The following is a 17,595-nucleotide window of genomic DNA, read 5'->3' as shown; positions in this document are numbered from 1 at the left end:
GGAATACTTATTTTAATTTGATGCTTTCTCCTCTTTCTTCAAGAAGAAGGAGACGTGTGTCTGCTTCAGACACATGTGAGCAACTACCATTACTATGAACCTTTAAAATTAAATTCTGATATTGCAAGATCTAATTAAGATGTATATATAAAGTTCCCACATACATGAACACCATGATTGTTTTACTGAGTCACTGTGATTGTTTTACTGAGTGACCTTTGGCTAAAAGAAGAGAACGGTTTTCGTGTAAGTCAGAAAAAAGTAATTAGGAATTCATGAGTGCCTCTGGTTAGGATGTACTGTGGCTGGTAAATCCTGGTATACGCTGTGATCTTTTCTGTCGGCCCTGGATGAAATTGAACTCTTTCCTCTCCAGAAAACTTATCACCTACCACAAATGAGTGTATATTTATTTTTAAAGTGATTTATGCTGAACAGGTTCTTTTCTTAAAAAGTGCTGGAGCCAGTAGCCAGATGCTTTAAGATTCTTACGATCTCTGTTGAGAATACTGTTCCTGAAGAAACAAACTCGTGCTTCCTGTTTTATAAACAAAACCATCCTTAAACCTCACGCTGAATTTTTGAATTCATGAAGCTTGAGTCTTTACCTGAAAAAGTTGTACAGGACCTTGCATTTTCAGGACACCTTCCCTTCAGGGTATGCCCTGTTCTCTCTTCCTGTATGTAGGTCTTCGTGCTTTCCTTCTGCTGCTAGGCATGCAGTGCACTTTTGCTTCCATCCTCTCCCTGCCACAGTTCATTCTTCTTTGTGCCTGATTCTAGGACCACCATGCAATTTCCTGCTAGAGTCCATGCCCATTGTGCAGTGTGTAGGTAACTGGTTTCTCCTTTTCCATGACCATTTCCCTTTTTTTTTTTATTTACGCATCACCATTTTTTACTAATTCTCTGCCCTGTGCATAGCTGCGGAAAAAAATCAGTCAAGGTCCTGATCTTAATGATCTTGTGTTTGGTAAATGACTTATAGGGTGAACATCCTGTCACCCCAACTGGAGATTATTGAGTTGTGAGAGTTAATGTGCAAAATGAATATAAATCGGTTATTCAAAACTAATTTTGATTTTCAGTATTAAGTTTCATTCAATTTAAATTTCAAGTACTCAGGTTTTGGTTTTTAGCTTTCCAGCCCTAGTCTGCTAATAAAATACTCAGTGAAGTGTTCACATGTTACCAGCTTTACTTAAAGGCTGATGTGGAAAGATTGCTTCAAGTAGCAGAGAAGTATATCCAGTTAATGGTGGAATACTACAGGAATTTACCTACATACAATATTGTCAGAAAGTAAAGAATTGGTACTTGGTTTCCAGAGCAGCACAGGTTACTTTTATATCTCAAGTGGTGAATGGGGTTATTACTGCACAGGGTAGGACAGATATTCACATATACAGTTGAAATTCTGGAGACAATTTTAGTATGTATCACAGATCATATAACCGTGATTTGGAATTTGACTGGGAACCCAGGATTAGCACTATTAAAAAAATAGAATAAAGAAAATTAATGAACACAGCTTTTACATCTCAACCAAGATAGTGGTTTGAGTCACAAGCTTGTACAGGTTTCAGGGAGGAGGCTGGCACCTATTGCACAGCCAGCACTGCTTAGAACACTTGCTGATTCTTCAAATGTGCTCAAGTTCAAACTCATGGGACTTCTAAGCCATTGCAGAAGTATTACATGGCTGAAGACCGGTGTTACCTGTCATGCCATCCGTCTTTGGCTAATGCAATTGTTTTGCAGTAAGTTTCCAGCTGTGCCAGTGTCTCTTCTGTTTCTCACCAAACACTGTCTTCCTAGATTGAATTTTCAGGTGAAGTGTTTAGGTCCAAATGTGTGTTGCAAATATTGTACCATACAGAGTTTTTTTGGGGGGTAGGGGTTTTTTTTGTTTTGTTTTTAATGCAAAAGATTTTCAGTTGATTACAAAACAAATATAAAACAACAGTTACAATATTTGCCAATGAAACACCAAAACTAGTAAGCATAGCATCTGTCTGTAACTAACTGAAACAGTTTTTTGTTTTCTTTGGGCTCTTTCTCTGTTGTCTGACTTCTTACATTTATGAATACCTGTACATGTAGTGCGATGTGTGGAGAAAAAAAGTCTCAAAGTGCTTTCTGGGCTTTCTAAGAATGTACTCTATGTTCAACAGTATTTGTATTTTTGTTTTTCTTGCAATCAAAAGACAGTTTCCCTAAAAGCTTGTTAAATATGGAGGTGATAGCTTCTATGGTATAGATTGTATGAATATGCATCAACTTGATATCACAATTATGGTGTGGGGAAGAAGGCAAATTTTTTCTTTGCAAATAGCTGTTTCAAGAAAAGAAAATACAGCTCTGAAACAAACTGACAAAAGCCAAGAAGTGTAGTGTTAAAAATTGACACTGGTGACATAAGGGCTAAATATAAACCAGGCATCCTCCCCTCAAGCAACTAATGCTATAATTTAGCAATGATTATATATTTTAGATGACTTTTCAAAAAAAAAATATGAGCTGTTAAGCTTCTTAGAACTTACGAAAATGGCTTTCCAAACCTTTTTTTCCCCTGCCTAAATAAGAATTAAGAAAAAAATTCTACCAGGAATTCAGACTCCACGGAGAAGTCAGTCCAAAGCTTATTGGTGCTGTTGACAAGTTTTGCTGACAGACAGTGGATGGGAGTGGGCTTGTAATTCCCTTTTGCTGAGCCTACATTCATGAGAAAGCTTTTGAGAGCCTGAAGATCAAATCATGTTCGTGGTGTTGGTTTGAGGGGTCTTACTGAAATTAGCCAGCATCTGAAGGACTTTTTTAAATGTTAGAATTAAACTAGGTTGAAACTTAATTGATAATTCTTATATCTTAAATTAAAATGCATGAGAAAAATTTAGACTGTTAGATGTGAGTATTTAATACATAAAATTTTAAACAAAGTACATTTTAAAGGAATTCTGGTGCTTTACTCCTATAAAAGTATTTCTTTTTTCTTTTTCTGTGCTTACGCAGAACTTTGTCAGGGACCATGTCAAGTTCACAGGTGGTACAAAAGGGCAGAATTGTTGTCTTGAAGGAGGTGAACTGGTTTGATTCAAGGCATCAAAATACAGTATTTTGTACCTCTTGCCACAAAAATTAAGATGTATGGAATAGCTACTGCATAAATGAGTCATAAAGGCTTTCTCATGCAAGGTCTACCGCATCTTGCTATGAGAAAGGAGTTTGTGAAAGTTTTATTGGATTAAAAGTTTTCATTGAAAATGGCATTTATTTTTAAATTAAATAAACTGGTGATTTTTATCCACTGCTTATAGCCAAATTACCCAGAGGCAGCAGCCCACATTACAGATTTATGACATGCAAAATTATCAGTTTTAAAACAATGTTTTTGAGGGATAGAAATTCACCAAATTTGAAACCACTAATTTTCTTTTTCAGAACTATTTTGTATCTTGAAAAGCCAATCCGTTAAAAAAAAATACAGTTAAAAGAATTACTCCCAAGTGGTGATTTTGGTTGCCAAACTTCAGGCTGTAGCCAATTTTTATGGCTGAATTAGAAACCCCTGAAAAATAGGGTTTTTATAATGGAAACACTGATGTAATCTTTACTGCAGTGGCACAAATGGTGCTGGTATGATTGATTTATGGCATTTAAGCATCTTAACTAAAAATCTGTGCAATTTCTGTAAAATAATTGGAAAACATCCTACTGGTGATTTAACACACTCTGCAGAAGACCAAAACATTTTTGTTCATGGTTTCCACGCTGTCAAAGCTTGGCTTTGGCATGTGCAGTGATCAAGCTTACGAACACCTCTAAATATTTTGAATCAGAGTTTCCTAAAACCTCAAAACTTTATAGACAGCCTATTTTTCTCCGAAGCAAAACTGTACTTTAAGTTTCTTAAAAGTCTATATGTGAAAACCAGTTTATAGTGGCAGAATCTTCTGCAATCACCACAATTAATACAATATGTAGAGCATATCCAATTTCTTGGTACATATTGTAAAAGAATTGGTAGGAAAACTGAGGAAACATTTAGGAAGTCCCCAAAAGTTACAACCAGGTTATACTTATAAACCAAAATGTTGGAAAGAAAATGCAGTGTTGTTTCTTTGTTCTATCAGTCTGCTGGGTGCTGTTGGTTTCATATGACTGAATTTTAACATTTGCTGATTTTTTTATTTAAATCTCATAAAAATGCTTTTTGCTAAAGGTTGGCACTCAGAATGTGTTTTTGCTGCTCACAGTTTGCAGCATCTGGCAGACAGGTTGTATTTTAGCCTGACATAGAAATACTTTGCAAGTATAAAAGACCTAAAGCTCTGATTTAGAATAATGCAGGTGAGGATGTTCCTTGTACCTGGTAGAGGAAAGTCCTGCTCACTGAGGTTGGTTATACCTTAAGAAGAGTTTTGGATATATTGAGCAGAGTGACTTGCAGTGAAGATTCATGTCTGTGAATGCTGCTTGATACCTTGTCATGTCATGTGATGCTGCTTGATATCTCCAGCAGGACTTCAAAATACCAGGAGAATTCAACAAGCACTCATTCATGTGCTTTTTCTTCACTGAAGTTAAACATTTTGATTTGGCACTCATTTCAGCAAGGCATTTATGTTGAAAACCTGTTATATTCCATCATAGGCAGATCAATTGTATTTCAGATATCTCTGGTGTTTCCAGTATTCTTCATGGGTGAATGTAACAGCTGATCCATAGTATCTCATTTGCTAGGCTGAAAAGCTGCATTTGCTAACTTTGAAGGCAAGTACTGGCATATATGAAAATGCAGAAGGAAAACTGCTGATGAGGCCACCGAAAGAAAGAGGACTTCCTCTACTGCCCTTTATGCAACTGGACACTTGTCCTTTGATGGCATTTCCAGCTCTGTCAGGCTGGCTTGCCTCTGATCAGGTCCCTTAGTTGTCACTGAGCAACTGAGGCAATGCTTAAGAGGAATAGAAGTCGGGGGGAATAGTTACTTGGTGTGGTGTTTGAGTAATGAAAACAAATTGCTGTGTTCTATTTAACAATGTAGTCTACATGTGAGTATTTTACAGAGGATAGGAGCTGGTGCTGTAGTAGGATGCCTTTCCTTAAATTCACTAAGAAGTCATCAGGAACATCGTTTGTCCACTTCAATGAGACTGTAGTTACATGGACACACACGTGTATGTATTTAAGCTATTTAATGTGCAAAATAATATTTAATAAAGTCTTACATTTCTTTTAAAAAAATCTTGAAAAAGTGAAGCTCAGTCAACTAAGGAACCTTTATCATTATTTCCATTAGGAAATGGCTAACCCTAATTAGGGGGAACACTTGCAGAATTAGGGCCACTAAGTCTAATAAATAATAGAGTGTATTCATCACTTTAGAAGGCCAGTTCATTCACATGGATTTACTACTAACTTAGCTGGATTTTTAGAGGGCATATTTTTGACAGTTATCTTGTCAATAAACAGAAGAGCAGAAAAGACTTTCTCTAATTGCCATCCAATAAAGACATTTTAAAACTTTCATGTGATGTAAAATACAGTTAACAAGAATGATTAGAAGAACTTGGAAATAACAAAGAATTATGCTCCAGTTACACTATAAATACTTGACTCATAAATCAAATGGTATTTTTTTAATTTGTTGAAATTTTTGGAACTTACATAATTTCCCACTGGTTGCATTTAAAAAAAAATATGGGAAAAAACTCCACAAGACCTTTTTAATGGAATTATCTCCAATAACTGTAGTACTAGTTCTTTGTGGATAGCTAATCATGTTTCACTATTTTGTATCTTGGGTTACGCTCCAGTTATGTGATATATCAGTAGTCATGAAAACAGCTAACAACAGTGTGCCTAATGGTATGGTAACAAAGTGGCTGTGCTGCAGTGTAACTGTGTCTGAATTTCTTTTCTGATTTAAAAACTCATTGTTTCTTAGATTTATACATTCAAAATGTCATAAACTGAGGGTTTTCTGGCCTTCTGCATGCAGTCAAATATTAATAATTTATGCATTTGGGAAAAAATATATTGGTTAAATAACCTTGTCTGGCTAAACCACGTAAGTAGTTTTAGATATGTTTGAAACTTTAGCTTTCTGTGTCTAGCAATTAATTACAGAGAGTAATGCACAAATATTGTTTGATATATAATCTGCATCAGTAGTCAAAAATTGAGGATCTCTATCACTCATGAGAACAAGGGCAGTCAACGTCTGCATTATACAAATAATGCTTTTGCACTTCAAAACATTACTAAAACGTGTCTGCACAACTTGTTTGCTACTGTCATAAATGTGCATTTTACCTAACAAAGTGCATGCTGATGCGAAGTTGTTTTGTTTTCAAAGTGATTATGTTGCTTTACCATTAATTCATGTGTGCACTGTGACAAGATGTAATGGCATATCATGTTGCTGTAATGTAATGAATCCAGTACTCCCAGCTCTTAAGTCGTGTTGCTGGAAATGATTACATAAAACAGAAATGACTGTGACTAAAGCCCTTGCAAAGCTTTTGAACTCCTGCACGTTATAAGAAGCTTTTCAGGGAGGGTTAGAGTAACTTCTTAAAAATTTACTGGAGGCTTCCCTTGGTAGTATTTTTACTCTTTTCTGACTGTTTTTTGCATTCCACCGAAATTTGCATTATCTTTTAAGCATTGCAAGGACTGTGCTGTAATTTTGTGCAGATGTGTATGTTAAGTGAACATGATGTGCTTATTTGTTACATTTATGCTACTTTTCTTTCTTTATCTGGGTAAGATGGATGAAATTATGTATTAAATGAAAACATCAGTGACTTATCCATGACCATTCTCTGCAGGTCTTGTAAGACTGCAAAGATTGCTTTTAAAACTAAGGTCATTGCAGAGGTTTCTGAGTATCCTCTAAATCTCAAAACCATAAAACTCAAAGATCTAAACCAGTTAAATTTCACTCTGTTCTGACTCTCCTAAGACTCTGGTAGCTTTTATCTGAGTTGATGTATATTATGCAGAAAGTCCACTATTTACTCAGATACTCAGCATTTGAGGAAGTGAGAGTAGTATGTCTTATAAAAATTACCTCACTTCAGAAAAAAATCCCATCTTTCCCATTTCTGTTAACTTTTCTTTAGGTCTTATCTTTGTAGTAGATAAACATAGCACTTGAACTACTGCAACATATTATTTATTTCATATATTTAGGCAGGAAAATAGTTGAAGGGCTTTCATTTTTGCACAGATCATTCGTATTCTATGTTGTGCAGCTGGAACTGTCAATTACAAATAGGATGAGATATTTTAAGGACTGTAGTGATATAGTTTAACTTTATGAAGATCAAAATATGTAAATTAAGGGAAACCTCTCTTTTCCTACATGACCATATCCCAGTCATATTACCAACTATGTCCCTTTTTTTCTGACTTCGGAGTTGTTACTTTTGTTGTTACTGTGACCTTGAAATAACTCTTGAAGGAAGTTGTTGGGTTGCTTTTTTTAATAAGGAAACATTTAACTTTGTTCTTAGCAATGACATTTAAAAATAGAAATGATCAATATAATGCACCACTGTTCAATCAGAGATGTGTGCTTTATACTGATTTTTTTTTTTATTCCAAGTGCCCGCAGGCTATGTTCATTTCAATGAAAATGATACATTAAATATATAACTGGATTCAACAATATTTTTAAAACTACCTGCATCTGTAATCACTGAGTTGCTTTAATTTGGAAATACTTTAATACATAGTTTTTTACCAAAACCTATCCTTGAAATGTGAGAATTTCCAAAGTAAAAATAATATTGGTTCTTATAAAGAGTATTTCTTCTGTATGTATGTCCATGCTGGGCTCTGTTACAGTGCTCTGTTCTACCTATAATAAGTACCTCATAATTCTGAAATATCCTTAACAAAATGCTTGATTTTTAGAGCATTAAAATTCTGTAGAAGTTGATGGGACTTCTCCTGTACTTAGACTTGTTTAAGCATCACCTTCAGGTAGGGCCAAAATTTTATTGTGAGCAGTAACCACATTAATAAGTTATTTGCACAACTGTAATTGATAACGTAGGGCCCAAACCTACCACCCTTGCCTAGATGAGGAATCCTTTTTGATATCAAATGGATAATTTGGGATTTCTGGAGGGTAGTGGTGGCAGGGGAAGGACTAGGGGGTTGAAATGTCTTTCATGAATAGTAACTGAAGACTCAGGCACCTGGGTTGTGTCCTGTTTCAGGCTGGTTTTCTTGCAGTGGTGTGCACATAGCACCATTCACTCTGATTGCATTATCCACACATTTGTCAGTTTTGTATGTAACAGGGTTTTTTCAATATATGGTGCTGGCTGTTCCATGTGGTTGCACTTACTAGTGGCCAAACCCACCCCGTTATTGATTTACAAAGCGAATGCGCTTCTGCGAAGTTCTAATGGTGAGAAAATGTTACTTGGACGTACTCAAGCTGAGTTTCCATTTGAAGTGAAATAAAGCCAAGTATGTGAATGTCAGCAAACTTGTTTATAGGGGTGGGTGGTAAAGCATACATTATTTAGAAGGTTGAGTCATGAGGCTGGTCGGGTTTGTCATGTTACATCTGGCACGTCAGTCAAAGCTGGGGCAGCTGCCGCCTGTCACTAGTGCTCTGGTGTGGCATTGTCCATCCATCAGTGTAAGCAACCAGCAGCCTCCAGTATTTTTGGGACGAGTCCTTCACCTGGGCCTATGCTCATTTTCAGTATTATCATTGCAACCACTTTTGATGCTCTTTTGAGATTGAAAGAAAATGGCTTCATAGAATGTCTGATTTTTTTCAGATATATATTATTAGACAAAATATTTGAGTAGTAGTGGTGGGTTTTTGTTAGTTTGCAGGAAAAAAATGCACTTAATATTATAAATAATTTTGCATTTAATATTATAAACCATTTTATATCTGTTTTGTTATGTGCCTTGCTTCAAAACCACCTTAAACTACTTTAAAAAGTGGTGTCAAAAGTTGAAATACAGTCAAAACAAAATTCAGTTAATCCTGAGAACAGCACCATTCCCTGAGTCCTTATTAATTTTCTTCTTCATACATTGCCATAAGAAAGGTGTGTATGCACTAAAAAATTTAATATGAAAATTATCACTATTAAATGCAAATCTTTGTGTTTGAGCAACCAGTACACTTAAATCACTATGCTTGCACTCAAACTCAGTGTAGAAGTGGAAGTCCTGACAGCCAGTTGTAACAGATGTTACATCCTTTTAGAACATATGTTCCTCCTTTTAGTGAAATTAGTGGACATTTTTAAGCTAAGCTTTGCCCTTATGCTCAAAGATTAATTTTGTGATTTACTTGAAGTCAGATATTGCTTTAATTATGTTTCTTCAATTTATATTTTCTCAAAAAGAAATTTAGTTCTGTATTTCACTCCATGTAACTTTTTATTGCTCACCAGCTGAAATAATCTCAGTTGGGTTTCTTGGGTTAAAAAAGAGAAAACAAAACAAACAAAAAAAAATAAAAAACCCCACTGGGTCTCCTGATAAAAGAAATACTAGCCTCAGGTTTTGATAAAAAGCACAGCAGGTATTTTGGGGGATGGGAGGGGAGAAGGTTGAGTACCAGGGGCTTCTGCTTTCTTAAGAGAGCTGGAATGTCTCCTGACAAGTGCAGGGCATGAACCTGCTGGTCAGCACTTCTTTTGAGGCTGGTATTTTACACCTGTTGAGAAGCAGGATAAGGATAGAAAGGAGAGATCTCTTTTAGGAATTTGGAAGGAACATTTACTCGGACTCTGCAGGACAGGGTCAATAATTCTGTCTGCTGTGGTGGAAAACATGCAAAAAAGTATGTGCCTCTGTCCCAAAGTAAGGAACATGATAAAGCAGGGTAGAAGAGGCTTATTCATGGTGAGATGCAGATCAGGGCAGCAGGACAGACAACTGAAGCATCTACTGAGAAAAGAAAAAATTGCTTTATTTAGTACAATTTGTCCTAGCTTCTATGAGCTGCATCCTCATTTTCATTGGTTGATATCCATTAAAGTCTTGGTGTACATTTTCAAGTCCTTCAGTGAAATAAGGATGTTTATTCAGTGATAAATAAACATTGTCTAAGGCATCACTGCTGATAAGGATGGGGTCTGCATGTGAATTTTTGTCTTCTCTGTGCTTCTCAGACATGTACCAACATGGCAGAATTAAAAACCTCAGTAATTGTGTTTGGGTTTTCTTCTTTTGTTTAAAAAAAAAAAAAAAGGGATCACAGGTCAAGTCATAGTTATTTTAAAGTATTTCTTTTCAGCTTTTTACGTGCTAGTCCAAATTTGTCTCAATTTGCAGTGTGGGTATATATGTGACAATAAGAAAAGGTGTGTGTTTACGGTGTGTGAGTACTTTGACTTGATGACTACCTAGTTTCTGAAAAACTAATTGTTCTTAATCATGGAGTTCATAGACAAGGGAGGTATTTTATATGAAGTTTTTAAGTTGGGTTAAAGATTCTTCATATTAATTTAATATTTTGAATGTTCATTGTTGCTTAACTAAATGACCATTCATTTTAATTTGAATGAGAGTGACAATAAAAATGACAGTGTTATGGAACTCTCCCTTATTTCTAGGGAACTTTCATGGTAAAAGACATCTTTCAGTCATAATGAAATGTGGTTTTATCGTGAGATTAAATCATTGGTCTGAGAAGAGATTTATTTACACTTTAAAATTTTGCTTCTAGTTTTATAATCTATTCCAGAAGATACATGAATACAGATAGACTCTAAGTTTCCATTTATGTGTCAGATCAGTGATGAGTTGAGAGGATATGGACTTGAGAAACTGTTCACTGTTCATGTTTTTTATCAAAAATTTTGTTCATGCATCAGTGAAAAAGTAATTAAAAGCCCTAAATAGAGCAAAGGTTCAGTTCCCACTAAAGGATGTTTCTAATCGCTCTATCTTTGTTTGAATTTCCCAGGTTTTTATCCTTGATTGGAGGAAACGCAAATGACATAGGAAAATCGGATATGCAGCAAAAAGTAAGTGCAGTAATTGAAAGGGAAGGACTGGAAGGCACAGCCAAGAGGCTGAATACCACAGTGCACACGCTGCAGCTGATCATTGATGGTCTGACTCAGCCTGAAGGCTATGACATTCGTACAGGTAAACCTTGGTTTGGAAGGTTGTAATCTCAGTTTGATTGTTCTACTTACCAGTTTTAAAACAGCACATTTTCTTCTTCTGAAGTAGTAGTAGATTTTCAAGGACATGAAACTCCATTTCTTTTCTCAGGCAAGGTAAAGGTTATATCATAGTCAGATGTTTCTTTCCAGTTCTGTAGGTAAGGAGTGTGAATCCTGTTTAAATCACAGCATTTTCAGCCATAGGAAAGGGAGTTGTATGGCTGTTAACAAATGAAATAGTTTCAATATGTTAACTCTATGCTGATTAAATCCGTGTTGGCTCTCCATCACAGAGGAGAATGCTGAGACCAAGGTGAAATAGTAATAAAGTTCTGTGGGGCAGTAATATGGTAGTGTGTAGTTCTGCTCTTTTATTGCACTAGTTCTTGGTGACAAGTGTAACTGTAGCATGTGGCTCATGACCTACCTTAGTTAAAACCTGCAGTAGTACTGAACAGTTTGAGGTGGAGGAGAAGAAAGATGAGGTAAGTAATGAGGTGAAACATCTGGAGATGCTGTCGTTTAGTGCAACTTACAGCTGGATTCTCTTACGACAACAAGAGATAAAGGTAGGCAGCAAAGATGCAGGCTTGTAATAAATAATAAACTTATGCTTATAAAAACCCAAACCAATGTTTCTGCCTCCCTTTTTTGGGTTCATTAATAGTTTCTGTGCATATTTTATAAATATTTCCCACTAGCTATCTTGAAAATGTGTATTTTCTATGTCTCGTTTTGTTCTGGTGGTCTGTATAATAGGATAGACTATTAACATAGGGACACAAAAACAAAATGGAATCCTTGGTGGAAATATTAATATTTTGCTGATCTAGTACATTCAGTATTACTTTAGACAGATTCCATGACTGGAGCGGACAGCCTAGTTCTTACACTTGTACAGCTGTATGAACTCCTCTATCGAGAGTTCTTCCTGTGGGGTGCAGTTCTTCATGAACTGCTCCAGCGTGGGTGCCTTCCACAGAGTGCAGTCCTTTAGAAACAGACTGTTTCAGTGTTGGTCCCCAATGGGGTCACAAGTCCTGCAAGAAAACCTGCTCCACCATGTTCTTCTCTTTCCACGGGTCCACAAGTCCTGCCAGGAGCCTTCTTCAGCGTGGGCTTCCCATGGGGTCACAGCTTTCTTTCAGGCATCCAGCTGTTCTGGTGTGGGGCCCTCCACAGGCTGCAGGTGGATCTTTGCTCCACCATATGGCTCCATAGGCTGCAGGGAGACAACCTGCCTCACCATGGTCTCCACTGCGGCGGGCTGCAGGGGCAGCTGGTGCCTGGAGCTCCTCCTCCTTCTTCCCTGACTTTGGTGTCTGCAGAGCTGTTTCTCTCACATGTGCTCACTTCTCTCTCTGACTGCAATTGCTGTTGCACAGGGGGTTTTTCCCTTTAAATACATATCCCAGAGGCACAATCATTGATGGGCTCGGCCTTGGCCAGCAGTGGATCTGTAAGCAAATAAAAGAGAGTAGAGAATCTTTCAGTCACTAGCTACTATACAACACACTTCTGATCCCCTCATGATAGTTTCATACCGTGGAGTCACTATATTCATTACTCCATTAATCAAAGTCTTTTAAAGTGATAAATAAAATACAAGAAATAAATTGTTAATCACAAATAGGTCTTTATTTAAAAAAGGTTCTGAAAGCAGTACTTGGGACCTTAGAGCTACCTTGGGAGGAGTTCTTATCATCTGGAAACAACTCAGAAACCTTAGAAACCCTTTTTCTCCAGAGTCTTACTTGTGTTTCTTGTTTCTTATAACAGATTTTGGTAAACCTGATTTCAAGAGAAGCATAGTGTGCTTTGAAGACTTAAGTGTTGGTGCTGTTCTGACTGGAAAAGTTGAAAATGCGACGCAGTTTGGAGTTTTTGTTGATATTGGTGTGGGAAGAGCGGGTTTGATTCCAGTGCGAAACATAACTGAAGCAAAACTTTCTAAAGTGAAGAAGAGAAGAAGCCTCGGCCTAGGTCCTGGAGAAAGAGTTGAAGTTAAAGTGCTTAATGTTGATATTCCTCGATTGAGGATAACGTTGGATCTTATTCGTGTTTTGTGAGAGGGTTTTCAGTGACTGCTCATTTTAAAGGATTATGTAAATGAGTAATGTCAGCAAGGTTCTGGAGATGGAGGCATTTAATGAGAGTGTTGAAACCTTCAGCCTTTTTTTTTCTTTCTTTATTTCAATTTAGGTTTTTCCACATTTCATTAATCCTTTCTGTTAATAATTGCTAGAACAGTTTTTTTGATTACCTCCAAGCAACCTTGTTATTTTGTCTGCAGACCAAATGAAGTTCCAGTGGGCTGTCAGACAGATCTCTTATCTGTTGTCTGTGCAAGTTTTGCTGTCTTAATCTTTAGTCAATACTGCATGAGCAGACATATTTACAGCTCTCTTCCCAAAAAACAGCCATTCAGTTTGTCTGTTTTGTGGTTGAGAGTCTCAAAGAGGGCACCTAGGAGAAAAAAGTGATCTTTTTAAGCTAGGTGGTCATGACATTGCTTGAAAAGTAGACTGAAAAAAGAGCATCTGCTAAGACTATTGATGGTTCAGAAATATTCAGCTTTAATTTATTTGACCAACATTACAGGAAGTCTGTTTACCTGTATTGTTTTTGCTTGTTCAGTTATCATTGATTAACACAGTTGGATGTACCTTGTAGTTTAAGGAAGTTTGCTTAGAAGTGTCAAAAAACATTTAGGTTGTTCTACTCTTGTGCAAAATAAAAACACTTCTGACCATCTTTTGTCAGTGTACTGTTCTACAAGTGATTTAACAGTCCTAGTTATCTTTCTTTCCAACATGTTCTCAATCAGTAACACTTCAACTTAAGGATGCAGCTTGTGAGGATGCACTTGCCTGACCTTCTGAACATTATGCGCTTTCCTGAGCTGTAATACCAGACTACAGCCCATGGCCTGACGTTGCTCTGTCTTGGATTCCTTCAACTTGACATTAATGTTTTTTCCATCTTTGATATAATGTATTTTTCTGCCTGTTCTGAGTGGAGAATAATTTTTCAACACGTGTTTTCACAGACAATGTTTGTGAAGGCATGATTCTCTGTAAAAATCATTTTGCTGTTGTAGATGCTTGAAAAGCTTTTCTAGACTTTTGTTTTAGTAAGAATGCTTAGTGTTTCCTGCTAGGAGTGCCTAGTGCATGAGGTTTGTTTCTTCCAACTAGAAACTTTTTGGTTTTGTGGTGGTTTGGTGGTGTTTCAAAAGGCAAAGATCACTGGTTGAAATAAAAAAACTTTACTGGAAACAGCAATGAGATAAGAAAACGAACAGTAACAGCAACAGTACTTGTGAAGAGTACTTGTGAAGAAAAAAAATGATTCACACTTAACACACACTGGTTTTCCCCCCATCCCCAACAAGAGACAATCGATACCGGCCGGCTCCCTCCACCATGTTTACTTGACTGGAAGGAACCCCTTTTCCTTGGAAAAGACTGCCTTCACCCCAACCCCTGGGAATGAAATGGTGGTATAGAATAACCTCTGTGTCCTAGCCATGCTTCTGCCTGGCTGCTGCAAAAATTAACTGTGTCCTGGCCGGAACCAGAACAAGCTGTTGGCACAGGGTCTATATACTAGTTAGGAAAAGGTTGGCATGATTTAATCTCCCAGCTCTATGCTTTTATTTTCAAAATTAAGAGCCAGCTGTAGACAGTGTATTTTGGAGATAATGGGATCATTTAGCGGTTGGAAAAAAGGCGACAGATCTTACTAGCTTCACTGCAAGGTTCTCTACATGCAAGACATCTCCTTGAGACTATTTTTCTCCCTGTTAACTCACAGGAGGTTTCTTGCTTACTCACAATTCAATGTGCATACTCATGTGTAGTTCAGTTTCTCCAGAGTAGAACACAGAAGCTTATTCTGTGTCATCACAGGCACTGTAGGAAAATATCATCTCCATTTGTTTGAATGTGTTTAATCACACCAAAATGGGAAGTACATGACTTCATGTCATATGTCTTAAATGTCTGCAGCTCCGCAAATGTAGTGTCATTATTTGTCAGTGCAGTGCCTTAACTACTTTCCATAAAAATATTTTTCCATTGCAATTTCTTTCTTTTTTTGCCAGAACACAGCAGTTAAAACAGCCTAATGGGAGTCTAACAGAGATGAAAATGTGTGCATATGACCTTCTTAGTTTTTTTCAGACCTTTGGAGATTTAAAAATTATTTCTTCTTAATCGATTTTCCTCTTGAATTCTTGTGGTGTTCAGATTTCTGACATCAAAGCATAAAAACTGCTTTCTCTAATTCATCTTCCCCTTTAGTTTCTGAACCAAGAATTTTTTTCTCATTTGAGATGAAGTCCAGTCTTTGAAACAAATTCCGTACTGTTTGATGGTGATGCCTTCAAAATTTTAAAACAAACAACCCCCAGCTTCATCCTGATCTTACTTAATTGCTTTAAAGTACAGTTTCTTGGGAGAAGAATTAAATATGAGTCTTTAAGTCTCATTAAAAATTCTACTTTTGCCTTAAGCTGTAGATTCCAAGGCATCTACACATAGTTCCACCTCTCCCCAGAGAGAAAATCCACCCATTGATCTTGGATGACAATCTGCTTTTTTAGTCCCACCCTCACTCAAATAGTCTGGTATTTTGCAATCACCTTCCCCTAATATGCAGATCCATAAGAAGAGCTTCTAAAGATTTCCTGTGCTTCAGATATTACACAAAGGAGAAGAATTCTTCTACTAAGCAAGATGGCACTTGTATGCCTGGCTGTAGTAATGCAAATCAAGAGTTTAAAAGAAGCCATTTGTTTTGGGTTTATTCCTGCCTCAGGCAGTTTTAGACAGCATATATCAATTTTCCAGAAAGTTGTCAACCTCAGGAATGATTTAGTATGCTGTTAAACATAATAAAATCAATAGGAAAACAAATAGAATTTCCATGAGGAGCAGACAGTTGGAGAAGCTTGTCCATATGGCATATAGACATGCTGGAATTTGGGGCTTTATGGGGTACTTGCATTAGCAAAACTGCATACCAGGTGAAAGTAATGCATAATTCAGGAGAACAAATAATCTAACAGCTTTGTGGTACTGCATCTTGAACTTGGTGTCTGTATTTATTTAACAACAAATACACTTAGAAACTGTGCCTGGAAGCTAGAAACCAAACATGAATCATATTTGCTTAATTTCAGAGCTTTATATAAGGAGCCTTACCCACTGTGAGGTGAGTGCTGAGTGAGTTCTTGGTTCAGCCTGAACAGCACCTTGCTTTTCTAGCCTTCCTGAGGGTAATTTATGTAGCTACTTAGCTTTGCTTAAGGACATCCAACTTCAAAATTATCAATCCTGTAAGACTGTGGATGGAACCACTTGCTTTTGCCAGTCCACGTTACTCTGTTTTGTTCAAGGTTTCCTAAAGAGCTATGAGGGAGCTGGTGTGTCCTCAGGGGTATGCAAAAGCTAGACGAGTCAGTAATTCCACTCCTCCCCATTAGAGATCACCTAAAGGTTTGAAAGCACCTTGGTTTAGTGGTCCCAACTGTTCCTCACCCTCCTCTCGGGCATGTAGAAGCTGTAACTGTTTAGAAGTGTTTCATTTTGAGAAATCCTTGTGAATCCATACTCTAGAGAGCTTTGCAAGTAAATGATGTCTCTGCATTTCTTACAGCAAACCTCAGTGACTAGTTTTAGAGAATTTTGGTTACCTGTTTCCAGTTTAGCCTCCAAATGGTTCTTCTGGTGGATTTTGCAACTGTATGCTGGCTACAGGTACCTCCTGAGAGGGAGCTGTTGGAACATGCTGCTTTTTCACAACTGTTCCTAAGACCTGACTGTCTAATCCATGTTGGAACTTTGGTTGGCTATTTTTTCAGATGGATATAAGTCACTTGTAACAGGTCAACCTCTTCTCATAAAACTTGTGCAACTGATAACAATCTGTAGAGACCTAGAGTATTGAATAGCAAATCGTAAGGAGTCTATGTATTGCACCACAAACACAACTACAGCTTCTGCAACTTGGAAATAACAGTTGTAATTCTTCAGTTCGGGAGGGACCAGTGCTGGAGTATTGCTTCTGTGTGAGCTTGCACAATGGGGATTGCTGCTCTTAATCAGGTCTATTGTGTTTCATGCTGTTCCTATAACTATTAGGTCTCCTGTGGGTGTTTTCTAGCTGCATCAAGAATCCTAAGAGATTCTCCACTATATGAAAATGAGAGAGGGCTGGTGGCCTTGCCCAGAGCACAAGGAATCCCACTGGGAATTTTAAACCTAACCAAAAGTTCAGGGTAAAGCACTTAAATTTCCTCTTACCGGCTCTCTATCCCTGACTAGGGGATAGCAAGCTTTTGAAATTGGCTGCCTTGCCCCTTGTTTCACTAGTTAGAGCTTTTACCTTATTTAGCTTCTGGAACTAAAGAAGATTAAGGCGTGTT

The 17,595-nt window shown here is 37.2% G+C and overlaps 1 protein-coding gene across 5 annotated transcripts in view; it reads left to right on the top strand.

The window, feature by feature from the left end:
- Positions 1 to 13,917, top strand: part of SRBD1 (S1 RNA binding domain 1) — a 123,819-nt gene extending 109,902 nt beyond the window's left edge. For all 5 annotated transcript variants that reach the window (XM_017811773.1, XM_017811775.1, XM_017811772.1 and 2 more), the window contains 2 exons: positions 10,961 to 11,145; positions 12,945 to 13,917. In XM_017811773.1, the coding sequence (XP_017667262.1) occupies positions 10,961 to 11,145; positions 12,945 to 13,234 (475 nt within the window). In that variant the 3' untranslated portion in view covers positions 13,235 to 13,917. The remainder of the gene's footprint in view (positions 1 to 10,960; positions 11,146 to 12,944) is intronic.
- The last annotated feature ends 3,678 nt before the right edge of the window (positions 13,918 to 17,595 follow it).

The sequence above is a fragment of the Lepidothrix coronata genome, unplaced genomic scaffold (genome assembly GCF_001604755.1).
Source record: "Lepidothrix coronata isolate B3197 unplaced genomic scaffold, Lepidothrix_coronata-1.0 Scaffold33, whole genome shotgun sequence".
NCBI classification, from domain to species: domain Eukaryota; kingdom Metazoa; phylum Chordata; class Aves; order Passeriformes; family Pipridae; genus Lepidothrix; species Lepidothrix coronata.
The sequence above is the reverse complement of the archived record's forward strand: the minus strand, read 5'-3'. Positions and strand labels throughout refer to the sequence as shown.